This window comes from Mustela erminea, chromosome 9, assembly GCF_009829155.1.
Source record: "Mustela erminea isolate mMusErm1 chromosome 9, mMusErm1.Pri, whole genome shotgun sequence".
NCBI classification, from domain to species: Eukaryota; Metazoa; Chordata; class Mammalia; order Carnivora; family Mustelidae; genus Mustela; species Mustela erminea.
Window position 1 is genome coordinate 38,917,086 of NC_045622.1, and position 26,702 is coordinate 38,943,787.

General features: G+C 40.3%; 1 protein-coding gene across 5 annotated transcripts in view; it reads right to left on the reverse strand.

Annotated features, from left to right (window-relative positions):
• Positions 1–26,702, reverse strand: part of FAT3 (FAT atypical cadherin 3) — a 648,153-nt gene that overhangs the window by 328,730 nt on the left and 292,721 nt on the right. For all 5 annotated transcript variants that reach the window (XM_032359439.1, XM_032359437.1, XM_032359438.1 and 2 more), the window contains one exon: positions 16,772–17,086. In XM_032359439.1, the coding sequence (XP_032215330.1) occupies positions 16,772–17,086 (315 nt within the window). The remainder of the gene's footprint in view (positions 1–16,771; positions 17,087–26,702) is intronic.

A 26,702-nucleotide genomic window follows, 5' to 3' on the forward strand; every position in this document is an offset into this window, starting at 1 on the left:
CATTTTAACATTTAACTGGGTCCTGTGTACCCTGAAACAGAACCATCTGAGATTGTTCTCTGTCCAAAGGGCTAACAATGGGGTTCACACACAGAGGAGGATCCCCGAGTACATTACATGGTTGGCTTACAATCACTCTTGTCTTGACAAAGAACCTAGGATGCAGGGGAAATTAAAACTATGAAGGGTAAGGAGGCACTGGCTCAGTATGAATAATAAAAAATAATGAGATGAAGTACCTCAAAAACCGTACCAAAAATCCACAGGGAGAGAGTTGTGATGGACAGACCCTGCCTACCTTGAGATATGACGCGTTCTTGACCTTGTACTCCCAGCACCTAGCCCAGCACCTGATGTAGAGTTATTCATACATATTTGTTCAATCAATTAGTGTGTAACTAATACATAAGACAAGGCACAATGCCATCAACTCATTAAAGGCCAGAGAATGCTAAATTTATTCATGATGAGTTCATAATACAGACTGAATTTATAAGCACACAACCCACTACTTTAAAAATTTTGTTCTTAATAAGGCTTATAGACATCTAGGCCTATGTTTACCCCTTCCTTTATTTTACCTGTCAATACAATGGTTGACCTTCGTTAAAAATAAAGGATCTAAAGTTTCATAACCTCAATTTGTCTGTTGCTTTTCATCCTGAGGTATAAAATTCTAACTCTGGAGAACTTTTCTGTAGGTTCCCTAGATAGACTTTAATCTTGTAAAAGATGTTATTCTAGAGCTATCACAGATAAAATATGTGAGAGTTTAAACACTGTGAAGTATCACATAAATTACAATTATGATTGCAATTATTATTTTGACGTCTATTAGCAAAGACCAACTCCCATATTTTTCCTGTTTATGAAAGTAGAAGGCGTTTCCCCAATAATTGCCTGCTTTCTCCCCCACATATCAAATCACATGGATATCAAACATCATAGAAGGACAGTGGCAAGGCGGCAAAAGGTCACCATGACATTGTTTTAACCACGCCCACACCTTTAACCATTTCAGTTAATGTTAAGTAAAACTTGGCCCAGAACTGATGAGGTCATACCGAAAGTGCTTTCATAACCTAGCATAAACTGACCTAAAAAGCGACTGATGACCCTTTCATTGTCCTTTATGAACACTTAGGAAATTTCCAGTACTGTGTACATTCTGACGACTTGCACACTAGGTCAATATAAAATCTGTTTTAATTCCTCAGAGGCAGGTAAATCCAGAGATGACATTTTGAAAATAGTTCAAATGTCAAACGGGAGTTTAAACAAAAGCAACTAGTCGAGAAAATTTCAGGCATGTTTGGATTTCAGAAAGTTGTAAGCGCTTTTTTGTTACAAAAGGAATTTAGAAATCCCTGTGTGGTATCAAAAAGTGACACACATTATCCAAAGCATGTATTCCTTCCTTCCTTCCTTCCCTAGAGCATTCCTGTGTGGGAAGCATTGTTCTTGAATTGTCTTACTCCCCACTGCATCCAAGTGCCTATCTTAGTGCCTGTCACACAGTTAAGTGTTCAAAAAACAATGCTGAATGTTGACTATATAAATGAGTAAATAGATGATGAGTTAGTAACAGTGTTTTCCCCCACTCTGAAGAATCTTATTTTCTTTGAACACAAATGCCAGCATACTTCCTGTCCTATGAATGGTCTACGAATTGACAAAACATTTGTTTGGTTTTGCTTACTTTTGCTGCAGATTGCCTGGATGCTGGAAGGTGGAAAAGCACGCCAGAAAAATAAACAAACAAGTAAATAAACATCACTGCAGAGCAAACATCCACCTTATTTAGCTGACAGGAGTCTAAGTAGACAGTGGAAAATGAAATTGTGCAACCGTAGGGAAAACCTACATTGGGACCTGTGTCAGCAAGGTACGCCATGGTTTCTTGCAGAACAAGGGGATGTGCAGCGCTAACATTACCATAAAGATACGTGAAAAATCTGAAAGGACACAAACTATTGGAATCCAAAAGGTTCTCTAAATGGCTAATGATAAAACCTTCATAGCTTATACGGATGCCACAGGGATATTACCAAAAGAAATTTCACTTACCTTCTTACCGTCTAATGATTAATTTAAAAAAAAAAAAAAAACTAGACTTTTTAAATAGTTTGTTTACAAAAACTTTCCCTTAAGGGAAATGGGTCAGAACTGTATGCCTCCCCTCCCCTCTGGTGTTTATACAGAGAAAGTCTCTTCAGCAACCCAGTCTGTGCAGGAGAAGAGAAAGCAATTATAGGACCCCAGGGAAAAAAAAAAAAAGCCACAAAGACTGGTGAGGGACGCTGCGGTACTTTTCCTCTGTGGGAGGAGCCTTCAAGGTCACCCTTCAGAGCCTACTGGTTCTCAGCCTACTTACTATTCTAATACCTTATTTATATGATGTCTCAGCAGATGAGAAGCAGCAAATTAGAAGGCAGAGCCCTGGAAGAGAGAGGCGGACTGATAACAGAAGTGAGAACTGGCAAGCTGAGTGCAAGTAAGGAGACCCAAACAAGACTTGCATTTGATGGCTCCAGACAGTAATTCACAGTCCAAATGGAAACCCCGTGTCCATGACAGGTGACATAATTTGCAGAGCCCAGTGCAAAATGAAAATGCCAAGCCCCTCGTTCAAAAAAATTATTATGAATTTCCAGACAATGACAGCAGAGCATTAAACCAAGCAGGTGGCCCTTCTGAGCATGGGTCCTATATGACTGCAGAGGTAGTTGGACTATGAAGTCAGACCTGCTTGTATCATTGTGTTCAGCATGCAAGGCTGGAAAAGGGAAAGACACAGATAATCCACTATGGAAAGTGGTGCAGAAATATAGCTGCTTTTTTAAATTGTTGTTTTGGCACCAAAAAAATGTTGAATTTCAGTTATCTGGGAAAGCCGCTTGGGTATAATTCCTCCATCTCCGGAGGTGCAAGACATCATTACAGTCAAAACACGCGCCATCAGAGACAAACTCAGCGCTCACCCTCGACCCAGAATTTGCTTTGCTGAAGTGTTTTTGTCTTGTAAACAGCCTGTTTGGTTTTTTTTTTTTTTTAGCTCTGAGAAGTTTCCTATTTCCTTATGTTCCTCCTTTGCCGATCTGCAGAATCCAAAATCCATAAAGGCTTATTAAATCAGAGAGAGATGAAAGCACAAGATAACTTAAGCCATTCACTAGTCATTATAACTCGGCAATGTATTAATGGAGATCCACTGAAAACATCTCCAGTATTTCTAAACATACGCATGTAAATATAAATCCACCAACTCTATTTGATTAAAGTCTAAGAGGGAGACTTTGGAGACTCTGATTATCAAAGCCCACGTTGCACTGAAAGTCATTTCATTGGGCACTAAAACTACTTAACTACAAAAATTATAGAAATATGTCTGAATCTAGTCTTGTAATAAACCACTTTAATAAATATTCCTATTTCCCGTGCATGAACATCATTTCTTCAAGAGGAAAGCATTTCTCACTATGACAGAAAACAATTTAACTAAGTAAAAAATGAACAATTTAGTATGTACATAGCCAAGATGAAGTATGTCTTTATAAAATGGGAAATTTTACAGAGAAGAGAAATTAACTTAAGTGGTAGGAGGTAAAATTGGATTTGTCTTGCTTAACTGCAATGGCACCATATTTAAAAATGGTGCCCTGGCAAAGGTTCCGTATTGTCAGCCTGAAAGAGTCTGTTTCTAATGTGATGGATTTATTTTATATCTCCTCGCTCATGTTCTCAGATGTTTTCCTTCCTCAAACAACCAATAAATATTATAACCATTTATTATTGCCAGAAAAAGTCCCATAAAGAACCTTAATATTATTTACTTAATCTCTGCATTTTAAAGCTGTGTGACAATATCAATAAATAACAGTTGATGGTGACACGACTCTGGACTATGAGATCTTGAAGGGTAGGGTCCTTGTGTTATCAGCCCTAGATGCTCTCTGTTTAACACAGTACCTAGTATACAGTAGGCACTCATGAAACATAAACATGTAATATAAATCTGAGACCTCCAACACTTTTAATCGGACATATTCTTCATCAATTTTCAAGAAAACAAATTCATTTGAAAGGCAAGAATGTTGAATGCATTTAATATTAACTAGGAGAGTCGATATCAATAACTATAGTAGTTAATATTTGTTGAACACTTCATATGGACAAGACTAAGCCAAATGCTTTATAAAATACATTAACCCATTTAATCCTCAGAACTCAGTAACCTGATTTTACGGAAGAGGAGCCATAAGAAGTTAAAAACCTGTCCATAGCCATATGGTTGGTATGTGAATGAAAAGGGGTTCCAACCCAGAAGTAACCCATGCTTCTCATGGGTATACTGAGTGAATTGCACAGAGTGAATTCCTACAAGACAGGTAAGGTTACCATGCTCACCTAGTTCAATAGGTTAAGGATAAGCAGAGTTGTCTAAAATAGTGTAATTCACTTTCAACAGAATTGTTGGCCAATTTTCCTATGGAATCCTATAGATAAAATTTAAAATAGTAAATATCTAAAAACTATTCATAAAAAAAGATAGGGCTTAATCCAAGCACATGCTGGAAATCACAAATATTTTTGATCATGACCCAAGGAACTACATAAATGAAAGAGAAAAAGTGATGGTCAATGTTCAAACCAATGTAAATGAAAGTCCCAGTAATAACATGACTTATAAAGACAAATGCCTTTCACTGATCTCCCCAGCAATGACCAAATCTACACAGCAACCATTATCAGAGACCATTTCTTCCTTCTGCGCCTCTCTTCTGATTGGCTTTCTACAGCAAAGGTCCTGTATGGTCCTTTCTTTGCATAAAGAGAAACCCATTTCAAGCTTTGATAGCAAAGTTACATGTTATTACTACAAGGTATGTTAGAGCAACTTGTAATGCAAAGAGCAAAGAACACAACTGGGTTTCACTAGCACCAGAACCAGCCATCAGAAAGTCTGCAAGATCAAGCCCATCAGAGCTGGTCTGCCTGTCAGTCTGTAGCTGTTTCACGTACACAGTCGCTATCTTAGTTCCTTCAGGTTGTTCTAACAAAATACCATAGACTGGGTGGCTCATAAACAGACATTTATTTCTCTTAGCTCTGGAGTCTAGAAGCTCAAGGTCAAGGTGCCAGCAGATTTGGTGTCTAGTGAAGGCCTGCTTCCTTGGTTGAAAGAAGGTGTCCTTCCAGCAGTGTCCTTGTGGGGCAGAAAGGGAGAGGAATCTCTCCAGAGTCTCTTTGACAAGGCAGTCAAGCCTCTTCCAGAGGGCAGAGTTCCACCCTCATGACATAATGATTTCCCAAAGGCCCCACATTCAAATACCATCACCTTGGAGATTTGGTTTCAACATGAATTTTAGAGGGACACAAACATTCATCTACAGTTTTCAAGTCCACCATAGCCGGAGATTATCTCTGAATCCTGACAACAAATTCCTGGAAGAGAGAATCTTGATTCTGGTATCAAGGAAGGAAGAATTGAGAGTTAATGCTCAGAGAAAAGAGATGGTGCTGTAAGGTGGTGACATAGCTCCGAAGTTATTTACAACAATGTATCTTCTCTGTGAAGACTGTCTTCACCTCTCAAGTTCTCAGGCTGACCAAGTCCTTGGTAATTATTTCTACACAGTTTCTTCTATTAGCACCCTCTTTCCTTCTCTACAGTGCCAGGGTCCTTGATAGACTCTAGGACTTAGTCAGAGGTAGAGACGGTTTCAGGGCCCTCAATAGCAAATAAACATCCCTTTTCATGCTAGCTCCCCATCAGTGTTAGGTTGAAATGGATGCAAAGTGTGGGCATAATATGAAAGGCTGTTATCAATTAGTGATGTCTGTGATGGGAAAATGAGCATGTGAAGCAGATGTTGATGCTCTTGACTCTCGTTCCAAGTCTTTGATTTATAGGTGAGGATTCCGAGACCTATAGAAATGAGGTAAGCTTGTTATAAGAGGAGTTAATGGCAGGGGCTAGGTGAAAGTCCGGACAACCCAACGACTGTTACTAGTGCTCTTTCCAAGGCATCTTTTTTATTTTATTCTTGGGAGTAGACTTATCTAAAATAGGGAGAGAGGCTTCTAGGAGGCTAAGAGAACGCCATCACAGTCCACTTTTCAGACATGACTTAGACAGTCACATGTATGAAAGTCAACAGGACAGAGAGACACAGTCTCACAAGATGAAAACTTAATGAATCTATAGATGAAGTGTTATACTTATTTGTACTTTGAAGACACCAACTGCCTCAGGCCGTAATCATACAATGTGGATGCCGAGTTAGCTTAAAAAAAAAAAAACTCTGCCTGAAAACATCATTTAACGTTTATTGAGAGCTTACTACATGCTATGCTGAGTACTTTTAAAATGACTTCATGTATATTAACTCATTTAATCTTGGTGGCAATCCAATTCATTAGTTACTATAATTACTCCCATTTTCACAGAGCAGGAAACCGAAGCTCAGAGAGGTGATATAATGCACCCAACATCATGTTGCTAAGAAGTGAGTGAGCTGGGATTTAGATGCGAAGACATCTGATTCTAGAGTCCAAGCTCTTGAGCACTACTCTGCTTGGCTTCTCTCCTCCCCCATACTGTTGGGAAGCCTAATACGACTACGCATGTCGAAGTGCTCAACAAACCTCTGTCAGTTTGCTGCAACATACAAGGACTGCCATCAACACCTCACTACATGCAAATGATTCTTTCCTAGAATCATCTACCTCAAGGTGAATGACATTTGATAGATTTCTGGAACACGTATACCTCTTTGTAACAATGTCAAGAAGCTAGGAAAGAAGTCATACAAAGATGACAGAAAATGACAAGTCCAGAATATAAAGTAGTATCAGTACTAAAACTGGCCTTTAGGCTCTCAAGTTTAATGGTAATCCAGTAGTGACTTCGCATGTAGAAACCTTCAGTGCTTTAAAAGAACCATGCTTCCAGAGAATCAGCTTTAAAAAGCTGAGAAATGACAAAAAGAGTAAGACTGATGAGATCCCAATTTGTGAGGGACACTGAATGCCAGTCAACAGCAACTTCCAGGTGGTCCCATGGACCACGAGGAGCATGTGAGCCCCATCAGGGATGGCCTTCCGGAAGTCCTGAGATGCTTCGAGTGATGTTGTGTCACACAGTCTCTCATTGAAACCCTTATCCCTTTCCGAACTACCCAAATAAATAATCTTAACGAGATCACAAGTACTGCAAAACAAATGAAAAACCAACTATCTAACTAAAGCCAGGCTTGACTAGTGTAAAAATCACTAGAAGTCTTAATATTTGGTCAAGTAAGCAGAGCACTGCACTACGACCCCGTGACCCTTGACTCTGCATACTGCCCTCACCCCTTTAGGAGAGTGCAATCTTCCCTCCTATCTGTACCCTGAGACTGCACCTGATAGTAGCTTCCCAGGGCTGCTGAAACACAGCACTGCAAACTGGGAGGCATTAAAGGAGAAATTTATTTGGCTACAGCTCTGGAAGCTAGAAGTCCACAATTAGGGAGGGTTATGCTCCTAGGCAGGCTCACGCTCCCTCTAAAGGCTCCAGACAGGGATACTTCCTTGTCTTTTCCTACTTTCTGGTGGTTGCTGGCAGTCCTCAGTCTTACTTGGTTTGTGGCATCATTACTCTTACACCTCCTTCTTCACCTGTCTTCTGTAATAACATCTCTGTGTCCAGACTTTCCTCTCCTAATAAGGACACTAGGTACTGAATTCGGGTCCACCCTAATCCAGTAGGAACGAATTTTAACTTAATTATATCCGCAAAGATCCTGTTTCCAAATAAGATCCCATTCATGAACACAGGGGAATTAGGACTTTAACACTTCTTTGGGGAGCGTCATGCACCTGTTTGGACAGCGTGTGCACAATCATCTGAAAACTTTCCCAGCACCAAAGTTATAGGCTCATTAAAGTGTGTATTGAGTTTGTCCCATTTTTTCAAATTAAATAGCCTTTGTCTTCAGCATTAGGGACCATTAATCAGACAAACCCCAAGCTCTGTGCCGACCAGCCGGGTGACCCTGGCAAATTGCCTAGGAGCCCATAGCCCCGGTTTCTTTCCAGGATTGCAGTCAAAGCTAGAGGAGAAAACACCAGCATGCCTGGGACACAGGGCAGCACTATGTTCTGGGTGAAGGTTTCTCTTCCCACCTTCCTGTCATACCTGAGAGAGAAAGGCACAGACAGGCCCAGGCAGGATCCAGGAGTCTCCCTAACAAGGGTGGGGAAGAATGTAGGGAAGCAAAGCAGTGGTTTCAATTAAAATTCACTGTTTCTCTCAGAACAGAACAAAGCAATAAACCAATGCAGTAAATTAGTGCTGTGGAATTAACGCCCAGATAGAAGAAATAAAAGAAAAATTTATGACCTCAATCAGTCTCTTTTTAAAGATACATATACACAGCTCCATCATCTCCTTTATTTATACCCTCCCAAATAATTCTCAGTCATTTTCAGGAGCAGTTAGGCCCACAGCTGAGCCCCAGGGGCAGGCTGAATATCTCGGAGCTCTACCCCATCTTGGCGGGTCAGCAAGAGGACAGGGGAGCAGCCCATAAGGCTTAGCACCAGCCACACCGAATGAGCAGCACCCTGCCCCTGGGGAGGCAGCTTTGAGCCACCTACAGAGCCGGGCAGTCCCCAGCTAGGTGGTGGCATCACTCTCCTCCCTCCAGGGGTGCCCGCTCAGTCCTCTCTCCCTTTTGCCAAGATTCCCCATTCCTTACTGTCATGTGGTTTTATACAATCCTTTTTCCAAGTAACAGCTGTATTAATGCAAAGATCTGAATCTCCGGAATGGGTAAAATCTTATACTGTTGCCTTATTAGCAATCCTGTCCTTTGTAAGGACAAACTTGACTTAATTTGTGGGGGAGGGGTGGTCCAAAGATTTCCTTCCTATTACTGAGGGGGGCACCAGTTCCCACTTTGCTAAGTCTTTCCAATCCTATGGTGTGTCTAAAGATGGTGAGCTGGTCCCCCAATGTAAGTCCCCCCATATCTACTGGTCGGCTGGGTCCTGTAGCACCCTGCATACTTACTGGGAATGTCAACGGCCTCAAAGAGCCTTCATCTATGTACTGGACTACAGAATCCTCTGTGGAGGTCAAAAGTTTTTTTTTTTTTTTTTCCTTTTTCATCCACTTTTATTCCAGGAAAGGGACAATCCTCATATTTATCCATCAGAACGCTAACATTAAGCAGAAACAGGATTTGGAGTTGTGTAAGTCTTTCAAGGGAATAAACCCGGAAGCCCTCAAAATAATCTCTTCACGCTGGCTTCTGAAGAATGCTCTTCAAAACTGACTCTGATGACAATTCTGTTACAGCCAAATCCTCTCCAAATACTAAGAGTAGAGAAAAGGATAACTTTATCCACATTCATTCTGTGTGAAGTTTTGTTATTATTTTGTTCTTTTTTTTTTTTTAAGATTTTATGTTTTTTGTTTTTTGTGGGACAGAGAGTGACACAGCGAGAGAGGGAACACAAGCAGGGGGAGTGGAAGAGGGAGAGGCAGGCTTCCCTCTGAGCAGGGAGCCTGATGCGGGGCTCGATCTCACGACCCTGGGATCATGAGATGAGCCGAAGGCAGACGTTTAACAACTGAGCCACTCAGGCACCCCTATTTTGTTCTTCTTTTCCTAATGGAATTGATTCCAAGTATTCACAGAGCCTTTGAAATACAAAGAATCTGGAGTCTAAGGGAAGTGAGAGGCAGCTCTAGATTTTTTCCCATTTTTATTTTATTTCATTTTATTATTGATGATACATAGGTACGCATATCTACCTATATGTAGATATACGTATAGATGTCCTTTTTCTTTTGGTTAACTATACCATCATACCTTCATAACCAGTCATTCACTTTACACAGGTTGCTTTGCTAAGGGCCATATGGAAGAGTCCTGCAAAATATTCCATATTCATTTATTGGTTCACAATGGGGCTAATTTTACCCCCAGGAGACATAACAATGCCAAGAGGTATTTTGACTGTCACAATTCTTGTCCTATTCACTAATACATAGGACAGCCCTCATCAGAAGACTTGTCCAGTCCAAAATGCTGATAGTACCGAGGTTGAGAAACTCTGAAACTAGCACTTAAAATTATAACAAGCATGCAGACAATATCGAGCCACAGGAAGGAGAGCCACAGTCCACAACAGGGAAAAGCATACTCTCCCTCAAGATGGCCAGCCCTGACCAAGCCCTCTGCTCCCTCAGAACCCCACCCCCATCCCTCCAGCCCAAAGCTGCGAGTTGATCAAGTGGGGAAACCCGCAGCCTCCCAGGGAACATAATGACAGTGCAGAAAAGTTCCCTTTGTCTTTGTTCATTAGGAGCACATTCACGGGGATGCAAAGGTCACTGCTGAATTTAAATAACCCCCCTGTGATAAATCTGCATGAGCCCGATTTGTTCTACTGGACTTGTTGGATTAAATGAACACAATTTAATGTTCTATAGGACAAGGCCTCCTTTCATGGCTGAAAGAAGGAGCGAGGGTGATTTACAGTTTCATACATACTCATTCGCTACATTATCTGCTTTGTGCCTGTACTTATGAATATCAACTCATCATCTAGCGGCCATTTCTACCCATTCAGGAGAATTTAGCTTTCCATTAGGAAGGAATAAAGAATAAGACACGGTAACAAGAGATTTCCCCAGCGTTCACACTGAAGAAAAAGCACCAATATTTGTACCCTTGTCCCTCACCTTGGGTGTTTTTTTCCTTTTAATCTCTGGTTTTATACATAAAACAAGGTTTCCTTCTGGTTTCCAAGAAAAGATAGTTTCCTAAGCAGATTATCACCAAACAGGGCTGTGCAGCAACATAAGAATTAGGTTACTTAATATACTACATTATTTTTGAGTATCACTATCTTACGAACTAACCCTTTTTTATAATGAGATACTAATATCAAATGTCTGTTTATTCATTGAAGTAGGTCTGAGCTCCACTTAGTAACGACTTCCCCTTTACCCAAAAATGTGGAAATAATACAAGTGCATCCAAACATTTTATAACCCAGATTTTTTATCAATAACAAGCCTAACGGAATCAGTGATGTTTTTGCTCATGGATGATTAAAGAGACTGGATTTTCGTTTGTCTCCACTTCATAAAACACAAAGTATATAAGCAACGTTATGAGATCTGATTTTGGGGGTGGCAAAGAGAGAGCACTTTGAATTCATAGTCACACCTCAAAACTCCAGTACTGTGAGGAAAGAGTGTACGGATAAATTATAAGGTGGAAACAACCTTGCCCTCAGTTGTGTGTCTCAGCACCATGTTACCTCCCTCTTGTGTTTCTTGTGGGTACTAAAGTCTAGAGCCTTGCTAACGAGGCTCTCTAGGGAAGCAACATCAGACTCCCTTGGAAACTTGCTAGAAGTGCAAATTATCAGGCTCCCCCTCAGCGATCTGCAGCCTAATAAGATGGTCAGGTGATCATGCCGAAGTGTGGTCTTGGCTTTTTCCTTTTCCTTCTGTTACCCCTCCTGCTGACTTACCCACTATGTCTTATACATACACCAAAAAGTATGCTAATTGTATCTGGAGTTGATTAAAAAACTGAGGACATCCAGTATTCTAATAAGCTACCCCTCCCATTTTAATAGGGAAAAAATAACTAAATTCAAAGATACCAACCGATGATGGCAGAATTTAAGGTGTCCCTGCAGCAGAAACACTTTTAAAGAGGATCTCTGCCTTTTCACCCACCTGGTGAGCAGGGCAGTTGATCTATCCGCACATTAAGCATCTTTTGGTCAGGTTTGTCCCAAGATGCTCGCAGAAAATAAAAGAGAATTGGGCTTCATCACTACTCAAACACAGGTAGAGATGCCTATGACCAAAGCATGCATCAAAGGGAAACATCACAACTGCAGGAAGGAAATCAGAAAGCCTGTGCCCTGGGTAATCGACCAGCAGAAGATCTGGAAGAAGTAAGGATCACTTTCACAGACATGGGCTCTTAAGGCAGCAAATGTCAATCCTGGTTGTATGTTTAACAGAGGCAAAGGAAAACATAGAGGGATCTTTCCTATGTATGTTTTTTCTTTCTGAAAGTATTATTTCTAAGTTGGCCTCTCAAAAGAAAGAGATACAACCCAAGGCTTTTAAAAATCCAAATATCACCAAACCAAAGAGAGAGAGAGAGAAGAGATGCACATATTTGTTACTTCTAATATCTCACAACATTCCAGACATTTATGAGTCTTTTAAAATTCCTTTTCTAATTGTATAAAGCCTCTCAAACTAGATTCAGCAGCAGCAGATGGGTTTTCAAGGTCAACTTAACTTGTTTTCTGGCTTGCTCTCTCTGCAGATGGACCCATTCTTCAGGGCCCACTTCAGATCTGGGAAGTCCTTGCCCCAGCCCCTTTCTGACGTGTTACCCTGTTCACAGCTTACATTCCACAGAGTTTGACCATTTATTTTTTATAAGTTGCCTTACACTCCTTGCTAAAGTACATTGTATGTGTGACAGTCCCATTTTTCCCATGAGAATAAATTCCCTGAATGCACAAACGATCTCATGCTTCTCTTCTATATCTCCCATCCCGCAACACCTGGGGTCTAAAATAGCAGTGGTAGACAATAGTGCGTAATACACTTTATAAGCCTGAATGGAAGGTTCCAGTGCTATACACTGTGTACTGAGGAAAAACACTGCTGCCTTTCAAGTACGCCTTTATCAAAAGACAGTGCTGGGAAGACTACGCGTGCAACTTACATAAACTTTATTCTAGGGTGGAATACAGGATGATTAATAATAGTAACAGCAGGGGCGCCTGGGTGGCTCAGTGGGTTAAAGCCTCTGCCTTCGGCTCGGGTCGTGATCCCAGGGTCCCGGGATCGAGCCCCGCATCGGGCTCTCGGCTTAGCAGGGAGCTTGCCTCCCCATCGCCCCGTCTCTGCCTGCCTCTCTGCCTACTTGTGACCTCTGTCTGTCAAATAAATAAATAAATAAAATCTTTTAAAAAAAAAAATAATAGTAACAGCAACAGCTAACACCTCCTGAGTGCTCTACCAAATGCCAGCGTACTTGTACTCTGCTAAGTGGTTTCCATACTACAGATACAACTAAAATAAACCTTCTAAAACCCTGGAGGAACTTCTCACACCTGTTCCCCAACTGAGCCAGGATGACTCGTCAATGGCCAACTAAAATTTTGTTTCAAGGGCTGGAAGCAAGCATTTGAGTGCCTGCTTCCCCAAAAAGGCAAGTGGACACCAGCCTGCTGGGGGACTGCGGCTCAGAACACACTGGTAGGGCTCTAGTTACCCGAGAGTTGGGGCAGACATCCACAAAGACGCTGTCCTGGACTGAATTTGGCTGCTCTGCCTGGAGTGAATCAGAGGTCCTCTGTACAGGTAGAAAGGACCTCAGAGGTACAGTTTTTCTTTTTACTCTTGAGCCACAACAATTACTCAGGAAGGTCCCAGATTACTGCTTTTATGTGGTTTTAGGTCTGTTAGGAAAAAAAAATAAAATAAAAAGGCATTTTGGGTAGGGAACACTGTTCAACAGAGAAATTTCTCTCACTGCTTAGGTCTGGGACATCTGTTATCTGCTGCAGGCTGTGGACCATAACCACTGACATTATCTGAGCATGCATTAATCATTTAAATCTTATTTATTATGGAGGACATTGCCAAAACAAAACAAAAGTCTTTAAATTTCAGCTCTACCACAAAGGAAGGAATGAAAGGTCAGTTTACTAGAGTCTATATCCAGTTGAAAAATAAAATCTAAAGCACAGATCTTTAATAAATATGCTGGTGGGTGCACTCCCACTTCATTACTAAAAGATGTTACGTTAACATAACGATTTCAGACAAACGCCTTTAGAAAGACAGGAAGAAATGCCAAAGTGTCGTGTCCCTGTAGAGGGTTTGTAGAACTGGCTAAAGACTGCTCCACAGACAGCATTATATTAGAGCAACGATTTTCACAAGAATTACACCAGGCTTGTGGTTCTGTGAATTTCCATAGAAAGGAATAGAGTGATAATGTGATTCTTACAGAGCTTTGTAGTTTACCTACAACTTTCAAACACGTCACGACTTTCAGTCTTCATGAGTAACACCCGCCCCCCCCATGAAGTCAGCAATGCCATTTTCATTTTATAGATAAGAAGCTGAGGTCCAAGGAGAGTGAATGATGTGTCTGTAATCAAAGGTAAGGCAATCAGAATGGGGTATCACCGATTGCGGTCTCGATGCTGCAGGCTCTGTGCTAATGTGCTAAGCATTTCAGAGGACTCCTAAGTTCCTTGCAACAATCCTCGCTCAGTAAAAATGAAAATTTCAGAAAGGTTCATAATTTTCCCAAGTTCATAAAAGCTAGTGAAGTCAGGACTGTCTCATTTGGTTTATGTTTCCCCTTGGTGTGGTCAATTGTGTTTCCCAGCAAGGAAGTGCAGAGCAGGGACTTAAAAACCAGGACTTCTAACCCCAGATATTACTGCCTCCATGAAGCACTCCCTGACCATCACTCTCACCAAGGCCACGTTGAGTGAAATTCTGATCAATTATTGTACTCTCACTGTGTGATAAACAAGAGTTACTTTGTTAATTTCATGTACATTTGGGTCCCAGGAAGGTTTGGATCATATCTTAAGTTTATATAGCTGTTACTACACTTTGTTTGGAAACTAGTAGGCATGATAATAAATGTCTGGTGAGTAAGTGAATCAATAAAATCCAGTGTTTTCTTACCAGGTGCTGGAGAACTGCAAAGTAATGCTCTATCTTTCTTTTAGACAATTAGAAAAGGGAGTCTAAAATGCCATTCCTGGCACAAATGGTATTTTAAAATCTATGGCAAGGACAGAGAAATTGTAAATATAATTAAGGTTCTTATTACACATTATAGGCTAAATTGTGACCATACAAATTTCTGAGATTTCATGCAAACTTCTAAAATCTGCACAAAAGACAGCTTTAGTTACATGTTCTTCTCTGCAGATAATCTACAGCCTACCTTCTCCACATCCAATTCAAATCCTTCCCTGTGACTTCATTCTAAAATCTTTTTAGTCATCAGAGGAGAAAGAGAAGAGTTGAAACTGTCCTTCTGCTGGGTCTTTTACTTCTCAAAAAGAGGGTGGTGGGCTCACTCTGAATGACTCAAGTGGCAAGAGAATTAGAAGGAAGGCAGAAGGTGACTGGGGGTGTTTCACATTCCACGGGGGTTGTGAAATATGAAGACATCTGTGTCCTCAACTTCTTTATTGTGACATTTTTTTCAGTCTTCATCCTCTCTCTCTCTCCTGACTTTCTAAAGTATCTGAATTTGTTTCTCTGTCACCATATTCCACAGAGTCCTTAAGCTATGCTGAGAAAGTGAATCAGGAGGGGATTTCCAGCACAGCTCAGGGGTCCCAAGGGTCCTTGGGCAGTTTCCCTTATGTAACATGGTTCTGAAAGGCTGAGCTAGCCTCCAAATCTCTGAGACTTCTCTTGCAAGTTCTAGCAGGCTTCAGTCAGAAAGAGAGAAGATGACCACTCTTTGTCTAGGAGTGAAATGCAAGTGAAATCCTGATTCCACTGTTCGCATGTGAGACTCTGCCTAACAAGATGACTAACCCATTTATAATTAGAGAAAATCAATTATTTCCAAAATACATGACATTCCCTCCAAAGTATGTTCACAGGAATCTGACATTTATAAAATACATGGGGTCAGCTGTATGTTTCCTCTTTAACAAGCACAGGCAGGAGAAATGGCTATCAAGCCCATCCGTAGTTTGTTAGGAAAACTGGGTATGTCCACACCAGCAAATACCAAACCAGCCTAACTTTTGACCACTGTCAATTCACTTGCCTGGGGTGAAACAACGATAGCTTTTTTTTTTTTTTTTTTTTTTTTTCTTTTTTCTAACTTTCAATTAACTCAGACTCTATCCACCACAACTCTCACTGACGATTTGGCTCTCTTGTTCAGATCTAAACTAGGCAAATCACAAGAAAGCAAGGAACCTCTGAGACCTTCCCAGTGTATGTACTTGTCTCAGAATGCAGTCCACCGAACTCCACACCTGCCCCTCCTGAGCCTTAGCCAACAAATTGTCAGAATGATCTCTAGAAATGTTTTTATGCAAAAGACCAAAAAATCTACAGGTGGTACACTTTATGTAAAAATTGAGACACCGGAAGTTCTTCTAAACATTGACACTGTACTCATGGGTACTACAGGAATCACAAAAAAATCTGTGGTTTAAATTTAAGGCTTAAAGGAGATCATTTACACCAAGCTAGATGAAGGTCAAGCAAAGGAGAAGTTCCCAGAAGTACAGGTGTCACAAAGCCAGCTTACCGACAGACACAGCATTGGCCAGGTTATTCCTTCCCCAGAAAGACAAAGGGGGCAAGCAGCCTTTTTAGTGGCTGAGGAACCACTTTTTATTATAACAAGGAAAGCAAATCTAAAGTTTTCGTGAAAGCCTCTCATTTCTATTAGATTATTTCACCTTGGTTCAGCTGAAGTTAAAACATACCAGCTAGAACATACCAAGTAGAATGCTCACCTTTTCAGGAACGGGGGCATATGAGAAAGAGAGAGAGACAGAGACAGAGAGAGAGAGAATGTTATTCTCCATATCATGAGAATGTTATTCTCCGTATCATAAAATAAGTCAGGGGGAAAATAAATGAAATAAATAAGCAGGTGTCAGGCTGATGGATTTAAAAGCTGGACGACCAATTGGAAAAAAAGTCATATGAGCATTCCCTTACCTGTTTTGGTATTGATGGCAAAGAAGTTCTGGGGATTCCCACTTGTAATCCTGTATGTCAGTTTCTCATTGGAACTGGAGTCTGGATCCTCAGCCTGGATTTGAATGACAGATACATCCTTTGGCGAGTTTTCCATGACAACAGGATAATAAATAGGTTCCGAGGTCAGGGGGGCATTGTCATTCACATCTTCAATTTCAATGTAGACCTCAATAGTGGAATAAAGTGGAACAACGCCCCGGTCTGTGGCGTACACGGTCAGCCAGTAGGACCCCGTTGTCTCTCGATCAAGAATGTCTGCAGTAGAGATGACTCCTAAAAGAAAAGCAGAGAGAACATGACTGCTACAGCAAAACTGGAAGACGGTAAGTAAACTGTTCCTGATTCAGGGGCGCTGTGTGAAGTAATCTTGGCATATAAAAAAAAAATCCTTAATACAAATTTAATTAAGATGTTTATCTTTACATAAGAAAATTATTTTCTGCAACACCATATTAAAGGGTTCTCCTACCATTTGAGAATTTTTATTATGTTCACAAATACTTTATTTGAAGTTTGGGGAAAAGACATACCTTAATACACACACACGTACACATGCACACGGATACACACACACACACACACACACACACACACACACACAGGACAATAGGGAGCAATGGGAAGAGAGTAGTCCAGAGGTCAAAACACTTCCCAAGGCTCATGGGAAATCAGGGCAATGTCAGGTCAGTATCTCCATTTGACCTGATATTGAGTTCATTTCCTATGCAACAGAAAGCTGTCCCAGGGTAAATTATTTTATTTGTTCATTCACAAAAATGAAAAAGTCCTTTCAAATATTCCTTTGCAAGCTAGGATGGAAAGTATTTTGCATGCAAAGATGGACGCTTCCTTCACACTGCTTCCCTGAAAATCCAATGTCACAGTTATTCCAAAAGAATGAGAGAAGAAGCTATGCCAGCATGCTTTCTGAATGGTCTTTACCCCGTCAAGAACCCTACAGAGAGCTCTAAATAAATTCTGAGCTACTCTGAGAGCTACTCTGGACAATCACTTTAAATTAGGAGCAGGAAAATGCCTGATTTCCTCCCTTCACCTTTCCTATTTTATGGTCAAAATAAGTGCCAACCAGGAAATCTGATGTCCTTTAGAAAAGCCATAGAGAAAACACAGTGCTTTAGAATGTTTTCACAGGGCTCACCCAAAACACCATGGTACCGAAACTTGCTACAGGAGCTCCTAACCACTTTCACCAGGGTGGGAAAACTTGGGCTTAGCTTCTAACATCCCTTAGAGGAATCAGGATACTTGTGGAACACATGCAAACTGTGTAAATCCTTAAACCTGAAAAGAAAGCCATGGAAAAAGTCAAGAAATAGCTCTCTAATTCTAGACTGAATGCTCTACCCTCTGCATTCCATCAGACTTTAGACTGTATTAGGCACATATTTTGACCTACCGACCCTGGATAAACAAAATGCCAATTATGGCAATTGGAAGAGAGGAGGGCATTGTCTGTCTAGAAACAGGCTGGAGTACTCTTAAGTTGTCTCAAACTAAGAATGGCTGATATTGTAAGGGAAAGAACCTAACTGATGGAGTTTCAGCTCCAAAGTTATCCAGCAAAGAACCGTTATGCAATAGGACAAAAGATATATTTTTTTCTTTTTTAAAAGATTTTATTTTTAAATAATCTTTATACCAAACATGGGGCTTGAACTTACAACCCTGAGATCAGGAGTCACATGCTTTACTGACTGAGCCAGCCAGGCACCCTGACAAAAGATAATCTTAAATATCCTCAGTGCTAATAGGTAAAACATGATGGTTTTTTTGTAGATTCACCGGTGTTACCTAGAAGTCAAATTAGGGATGGCCATATGGCATCAGGAGAATAGAGAACAGATAACAGGGTAGGAAGAAAAACAGGAAGAGCAAAACACAGTAATTATAAACATACTGCTATGGGTCCATTGACTAAACGAGTAAGAGACACCCTTATAAACTGGGCTGAAACAGTGTAGAATGATATGACAATAAGGTCAAGAGAGGTTGGTGGGCCAGAGACCTGGCCAGGTGTGAGCATGTCCACAGGGCTCAGGCATGCACACATGCCAAGGTCAGTTTTCTGGAACACTCACAGCACTAAAAGCCATAAGCCACAATGTAGACATGGTGACAGAACTCTCTGAGTCAGAGGATGGTCAAGTGACATGAAATCAAGCAGTTTCTGGAATGAAGAAAAAGAGTAGGCTGACAGGATCTGGGATGCAGGGTATGGGTTGAGAACAAAGCTCTAGAGATGCTGAGAAGTACATCTTGCATGAGACCTGTCAATTCAATTCATAACCATCTACTGCTCCTTGGGCTGGGCACTGGAGGAATAGTAATAACTGAGAGATGATCTCTGTCTTCAGGGGACTCACAGTCTACAGTCTTGCTGAGAAGACAGATCTCTAATGAGGAGATCTGCTCCAAGGAGAAAACTGCAGAGCCATTAGCCAGGAGGACTCAGTCTCAGCTGGTTTGCACTGATGTACTAGGAAAGGCAAAGAACCTAGCAGAACAGGGTGGAATGTATATGTGCTAACGAAATAGCATTTCTATTTCTGTTTCCCCACTGAGCATTTATGATGTGCTGTGAGGCTTGCAACACAACTTCTCTATAACATGAGCTTTGTAATTCTCTTCTGTGGATGAGCCATTAAGTCTCAAATATGAGTAGGTAACTTGCCCAAGGTCACATGGCTAACTGAAGAAGAACTTAAGTCTGTCTGCTTTAATCCTCCAATTTCAAATCCAGACACCATTTCCTGGACAAGGTGTTTAAACCAAGCTAGTCTAGTTCTATTACCCATAGCCCAGTGTTGCAGTGATCACGTAATTAAATGTATGTCAAGAGCTTGGCAAAATACTTGCAATGTAGTAGAGGCTGAGCATATGTTCAGTCAGTGTAAATCAAAGGCAACACCAGAAGCTTTGTAAAGAGTCACCACAGTCCAAAGCAAGGGCAGTTTTGAGAGGAGAGAAGTTTGGGATGGACTATTGTGTTAGATTTTTTCTCTGGTCATGTGGCATGTGGTCATTCCTGCATTGTCTTTGTGACCTGCTTCTAATATACCCTTATGTTACAATACCTGGCCTATTCAGGAAATAGCAAAATAAGTTCACTAAAAAGAGAACGTAATACAATAAGCAACCAAATCAAAGATGTTGGGTCAGCTTTTTTTATACCTTGCCTGACTACCATGCGTGCATTCATTGCACTCATATGTGCCCATGAGCACATGTGCACATGCACACACATGTGAACACACACACGTGAACACACACACACACACAGATTTGCAGAATTGCTTTGTGATCCCTGCCAGCCACTTAATTCCCTTTTCTTGCACCTGTCAAACTGGAAGATGGTATATTACAGTCTCTGGACATTAAATGATTTTGAGAAGTCCTTGGGTGAAAGGCATCCACGAACGCCAATTAAAATATATGAGTGGAATTTTACTCTATTTTTAAATAAAGGATCAGACATGTCCCTGTAAATGAGAATTCATTCTCATTAAAATAAAATGTCTATGGCTATATTTACTCACTAACTAAAAGTGCGAATGAGTATCTTGGAACATAGTGTTCAGATATCAGTCTCATGGTCCAAAAATGTAAGGAGAAAATGAAAGAATGTGTTAACAATTACTCTAAGGTTCATCCCAGGCTCCATATTAATCAGACTAATATAACCAATGCCCAGTGACAACATTTTCTCACTTTCTACTACACACTCATAGCTAATTATGACCTATATGGTCATGACTAAAAATGTAAACCCACGTGACCTTTTCTATTAGGCAAAAACTCATGTTGGAGGTTGCCCAAAGATCACCAAAACCATGTCATGTGCTCTTAGTGTTGTAACAACCATTACACAATAACTATTAAAGATTGAGATATAAATGATCAACAACAAACTATATGTATGATAAGTAAACAATTCAGTAGGTTTTGATACCCATGAAACCACTGCCTCAATCAAGATAACAAACATAATATCCCCCAAAGTATCATCCTTCCCATTTTTAATCCCAATTAAAAATGTTCCCAATTCTCCCTACTCCCAGGCAACCAGATTGGCTTTCTGTCAAAACAGATCAATTTACATTTACTAGAATTTTATGGAAATGGACCATGCAGAATGTACTCTTCTTTCACTCAGAATAATAATCTTTTTTGAGATAAACCCATGTTGTGATCGATCAATAGATCTATCACTCTATCTATGTATATCTATACACACACACACCAATGCATCATTCTTCTTTATTTTTGAGTAGTATTCTATTGAGTACATTTGTTTCATCCTTTGACTTGATGGGCATTTCGGTTGCTTTCAGTTTTTAGATATCACAAATAAAACTGCTAAGAACGTTTATATGCAACTTTATGCCTAAGTCCTTTCAATAGTCTTGAATAATCACCGGAGTAGAAGGGCTCTATCACGTGGCAGGTATATGGATGCACAAGTTTACATTCCCACTAGCTGTCAACATGGAACATTCCCATTGCTACACGTCCTCACTTGTGGCTTACCTGGCATGGTTAGTAGCCTTAATTTTAGACATTCGGATACTACACAATGGTAGCTTGTAGTTTTAATTTGCACCCTCCTGATGATGTTGAGCATCTTGAAAAGTGCTTCTTTTCAAACTTCAAGTCTTGTTTGGTTAAATGTTCAGATTGTTTATCCATTTTTCCTGACTGGGGTTTGTTTTCTTATTACTGAGATTTAAGAGTTCTCTGTATACAGCTAAAAGTCCTTTATCAGACATGTGGTTTGTAAACATTTTCTTCCAGGCTGCAGCTTGTCTTTTCAGTCTCTTAATTATAGCTTTTGAAGAACAGACATTTTTTATTTTAATGGTATCCAAGTTTAAAATTTTTCTTTTATACATAATGCTTTTGGTGCATCTATGAAATCATTGCCTAGTCTAAGGTCACAAAGATTTTCTCCTACATTCTCATCTATAATTTAATAGTCTTAGGTTTTATATTTACATCTATGATCAGTTTTGAATTAAGGCTTAAAAATGGTGAAAAGTATGGATTGAAGTCCTTTTTTTTTTTAATGTAGATGTTCATGGTCCCAACACCATTGGCCGAAAGATGATATTTCCTCCCCTGAATTGCCTTTGCATTTTTGTCCAAAATCAATTGATCATGTATGTATGTATTTCTGAACTTTCCATTCTGTTCCATCAATCTATTTGCTATGATTGCATCAATATCACATTGCCTTAATTTAATGTTGCTTCATAGGAAGTCTTGAAATTAAGAAATGTAACTTTCTATATAGATGATCATATTATCTCCAAAGAGGAACAGTTTCACAATCCCTGTCAGCACAGCCAACACCTCCATACCCATCATTATTTAATCATAGCATGCCTGGTACTATGACAGGTACAATGAATGCATTCTTCGTTAGCATTTCTAAACCCTTTCATTCAGCCAGTATTTATTAGTGCCAAGGACTCATGAAGTCATTACTAATTTTATCCCCTTAGTACAGATTAGGAAATAGATTTAGGTTAAGTAACTTGCCAGTGGTTACTTAGCCAGTAAATAGAAAACCTAGTTCTCCAGCCTTGGTCTGTCAAACTCGAAACCAGCTGTTAACCAAAACTTTATATTGTCTTCTTAATTCATATAGATATCAAAATCCACATGGTATTTCATGCCCAAACACCCTTTTCTCCTCTGATAGAATTATTAACTAAGGAAACAATATTAAGTTAATATTAAACTCTTCTATTTGACATATCCATAATCATTATAAAAAATCGTAAGAAGGGTGTTTCATGGTCTATCCTTTTAGAATATTTAAAACAAAAAAGTATTGATTCTCTACAAAGAAAGTCTGTTTTGATGTATAAAAATATGTATATTCTTAGTCCATTAGCTAATACAGTTCTGGAGTATTGATCTCTAGAAAGAAACCTCCTTCCATCTGCCCCTTACAGAAAATAGGCTCTACAAGGAGAGTCTCTATCTGGTTGTTTAACTGCTAGGTAATCTCACTGCCCACAACAGTGCCTGGCATATGGTAGGCACACAATAAATACGTATTCATGAAGGCATTTAGTTCCTGACCAAATCAACCTCTAGTTAGCTTACCTACTAATGACACAAGTCAGCCTCTCTTGTTCAGACCCAAAAGGGACTTCAAAGACCACTAGGTATTACTGACCACTAGTGAAAACAGCCTTCCCACAATATCTCTGATCCAACATCCAGCCTCTGCTCGGAATCTGGTGACTAGACTCTATTTACTAGGGAGTTTCAGGTAATAGGAAGTTCTCCACATTGAGGCAAAAGTCCATCTCTCTCTAGTTTTGAATGCTCTTTCTACCTGCAGCCCTGCCCACATCCCAGAATAAAACAGAACAAGCCTGCAAACCATCATTCACCTGTGATAGGTCTTCAAATAGCAGAAGATGACCCTCTCTTTCCAGGGTTTTTCCTCTCTAGTCTAAGAATTCTGTCCTCATGTATCATGTAGGCTTCTGGTCTTTTCTTCCTCCCCGTCTCTGCCTCTGAATCAAGAGGACATGAAGCTCTGTCCATTCACAAATGTGTACTGAGTGGAGGCAGAAATGGGTGATTACTAAATCTTATTTAGAATAGAAACCATCCAGAGTGAGCTTTTAGCATGTTCCAGGTAGTGGAAAGGACTCAGTAGAAAGTACTCAGGTAAAATACTCCAGATGGGAACACACATTATCCCTCACATTTTCATCTACCGTGGAAATGCTCCAAGTAGATGCAACTGAGAAGCTCAAATTTTATGTTGACATTTATGAAAATGTCATTTAAAAAAGTCTTTAATAATACAGTTGGGGGGGTACCTGGGTGATTCAGAGATTACGTTTCTGACTCTTGATTTCGGCTCTGGTTATGATCTTGATTGTGAAATTGAGCTAGGTGTCAGGCTCTGTTCTCAGCAGGGAGTACATTTAAGATTCTTTCCCTCTCCTCTGCCCCTCCCCTCTGGGAGCAATCTCTCTCTCTCTCTCTCTCTCTCTCTAAGTAAAATAAACAAATAAAAAAATTTCAAAAATGCAGTTGGGATTTTAAATGATTTCTTTATTTTTGATATGCTTATGTTTATTAATTTTTTATTTTCCTGTTTCATCTTTATTTGCTATATAATAAAGGCAATGGAGAACTGGAGTTCTTTGGGAAAATTAATACATAATTGTATAGGCAGAAACACAAACAGTAATTAATTGCTACAGAATCATGTACAACTTAAAATGGAATTAGTTAACCCCGGCATGAAGAACGTTAGCTGCAGTTGTTCCTAAAAAGTCAGAAATATTAGAAAAAATATATGTATATTGCTGTCATTGAATAAGCTCTAAATACTTGATATGAAAGGAAAAACTGTGTGTAGCTGTTTATAATCAGGTGGCCATGACAGGCTGGGTTACTCACTTTGCTGACTTTTGTAGCCATATCCCCATATGCCACAGCCTAGGTGTGTCAAATGACATTTTACCCCAAAGGAATGACACCCCAACACCCCCAGTAGCTCCAAAACAACTGTCGAGTGGTTCAGGGAATGCTTTGGGAGTGGTGTGCTTATGATATGGTGAAAATTCCCTTACCAAGGTAAGTAATACAGATTCTGAGACAGTTTAGAGAAAAACAACCAAAAAATCTTTAACTTTTTTTTAAAAAAATTTTTACTTTTTGAGAGAGAGAGTGAGGTGAGGGACAGAGGGAGAAGCAGACTCCCACTGAGCAGGGAGCCCAACGTGGGACTTGATTCCAGGTCCCCGAGATCATAACCTGAGCCAAAGGCAGATGCTTAACTGACTGAGCCACCCAGGTGCCCCCAGACAAAACAACTTAAACAAACAAACAAAACAAAAAAAACTCAGATGGCTCGGTGGCCAACTCTTGGTTTTGGCTCAGATCATGATCTCAGGGTCTTGGGACTGAGCCCCCGCTGAGCCCCGCATCTAGCTCTGCACTCAGTGGGGAATCTGCTTGAGGATCCATTCCCCCTCTACCGCTCCTGGCCCGTGCTCGCTTGCTCTCTCTCAAATAAATAAATCTTTAAACAAAAACCCTTATGGCATATTCATTATAGATGCGCTTAATAGAGTTTATTTGTGCATTTATGTTTAATTATTATTTTTAATTAGTCAAAATATTAACTGCCAATTCTCAATGCATTGAAAACTTCCATTAACTTTTTATTTTGTGGTAATGATTGAGTCACAGGAAGGTGCAAGGAAATGTACAAGGAGCTCTCACGCACCCTTCAGCCAGCCTCCCTCGTTGTTAGCATCTGAGGGCATTTTTAAATTGCTTATTGCTTCAAGAATCAGACTCTCACTAGAGTTGTTTCTGAGAACCCATGGAATTCCTTCATGGGACCCATAACCACTTTCACCCAACCCTTGCTTGCCTGCAGCAGGATCACAGATACTATTTTTCTTTCTGTTCCTATTCATCCCTGGACTTGTATAAGGCTCTTAATGCCTTAACAGGGATCATTGTTCTGAGCAGAGGGTGGTAATAATTAAGGAAGAATGCGGGATTTTATCCTCCTAGGCCCGGCCAGGTTCACTCAGTGCACTCCTGTGGTTCTATCTATAATTGCTACCAGTCTCAATTATACAGCACAACTGCAAGGGGCTGAAACGGGATGAGACCAGATGAACAGAGAAACTGCGAGTGGAGAGAATCTTAACTTCGATGCTTACAATGCTTTGAACACATTTTAGTGTGCACATGGTATATACGCATATACTTTATAACCCGCTGTATCACATACATGATATATAGTATATTTAAACAGAGGCTTTAATGTCCTTTTTAAATTGGGGATTTTTAAGTGAATCGCCTAGCTAATCATGTGGCAAAGTCAGGCCTGGAATCTAGAGCACTGAATAGGAGTCACACACCCTTTTCATTACAGAAGTTGCCCGCTGATCTATCCACATGTGTCCATTATCATGAAAAAGAAGGCAATTCCTGCCCGTGTGCTTCTCACAGTGGGTTGGTATCAGGTCTCTGGTAATAGGAAATTCAATAGTTTCATTACTTTCCTCAATTTCTAAAAGTCGCGGCAATGTATTATTCAGAGTCCACATTTATGTCTTCTCAGAGGTTATCAAATGTTGGACTAGTTTGAGACCAGGCAACTTGGAGGACCGAGTCTTCCCTGAAAGGCCATTACTCCTTTGTTTTTGTGTACATCTGCACATGCATGCTGCTCCTTGGGTCCCCGCCTCCACAAAAAGACCTCAGTGCTCCTCACCTTTCAAGGAGGGTTCAGTGTCAAGAAAAACCAGCTCACTCAGATGGCGGGGGCTGGGACTTAGCCCTTTCGCCTCTCTTCCTTAGCACCTTCTTCTTGTCTCTTTATCCTATAAATGCTGAGTAAGTAAATGAGTTGAGTAAGTAAAATCGCATCATAACTTAGTTTGGCAAATGTGGGCAAGTTGGGATATCTTTTTATAGACAAGCACCCTGAAAAATACCTACATTACAAAAACAGCAATGAACAAAACCTAAGGCAACTAGATTTTTGCTACCCTGTGGTAGCAAAATAAAATGGGAATAGCTTGGGTTTGTCATCGAGACTTCTCTAATGTCTATGCAGAATTGATAGTCAACGGATTCTGAAATTCAGTGCTATCTCTGTGAATTATCCTGTTTAAAAGACACATTTTCTAAGAACTTACATCAGTTTGGGGTTGTCCCTTTACTACCTAGAATGCAGGCGGTGTCATGTTAATATCCTCAAGACTTGAATCAGAAACAGAGCTTGATGAAGACATCAGTTGATTTCATCGCACACTTAAATGCTGCACGGCTCTCAGGTACACACTGCAGGCAAACAGAATCAAAGCCTTGG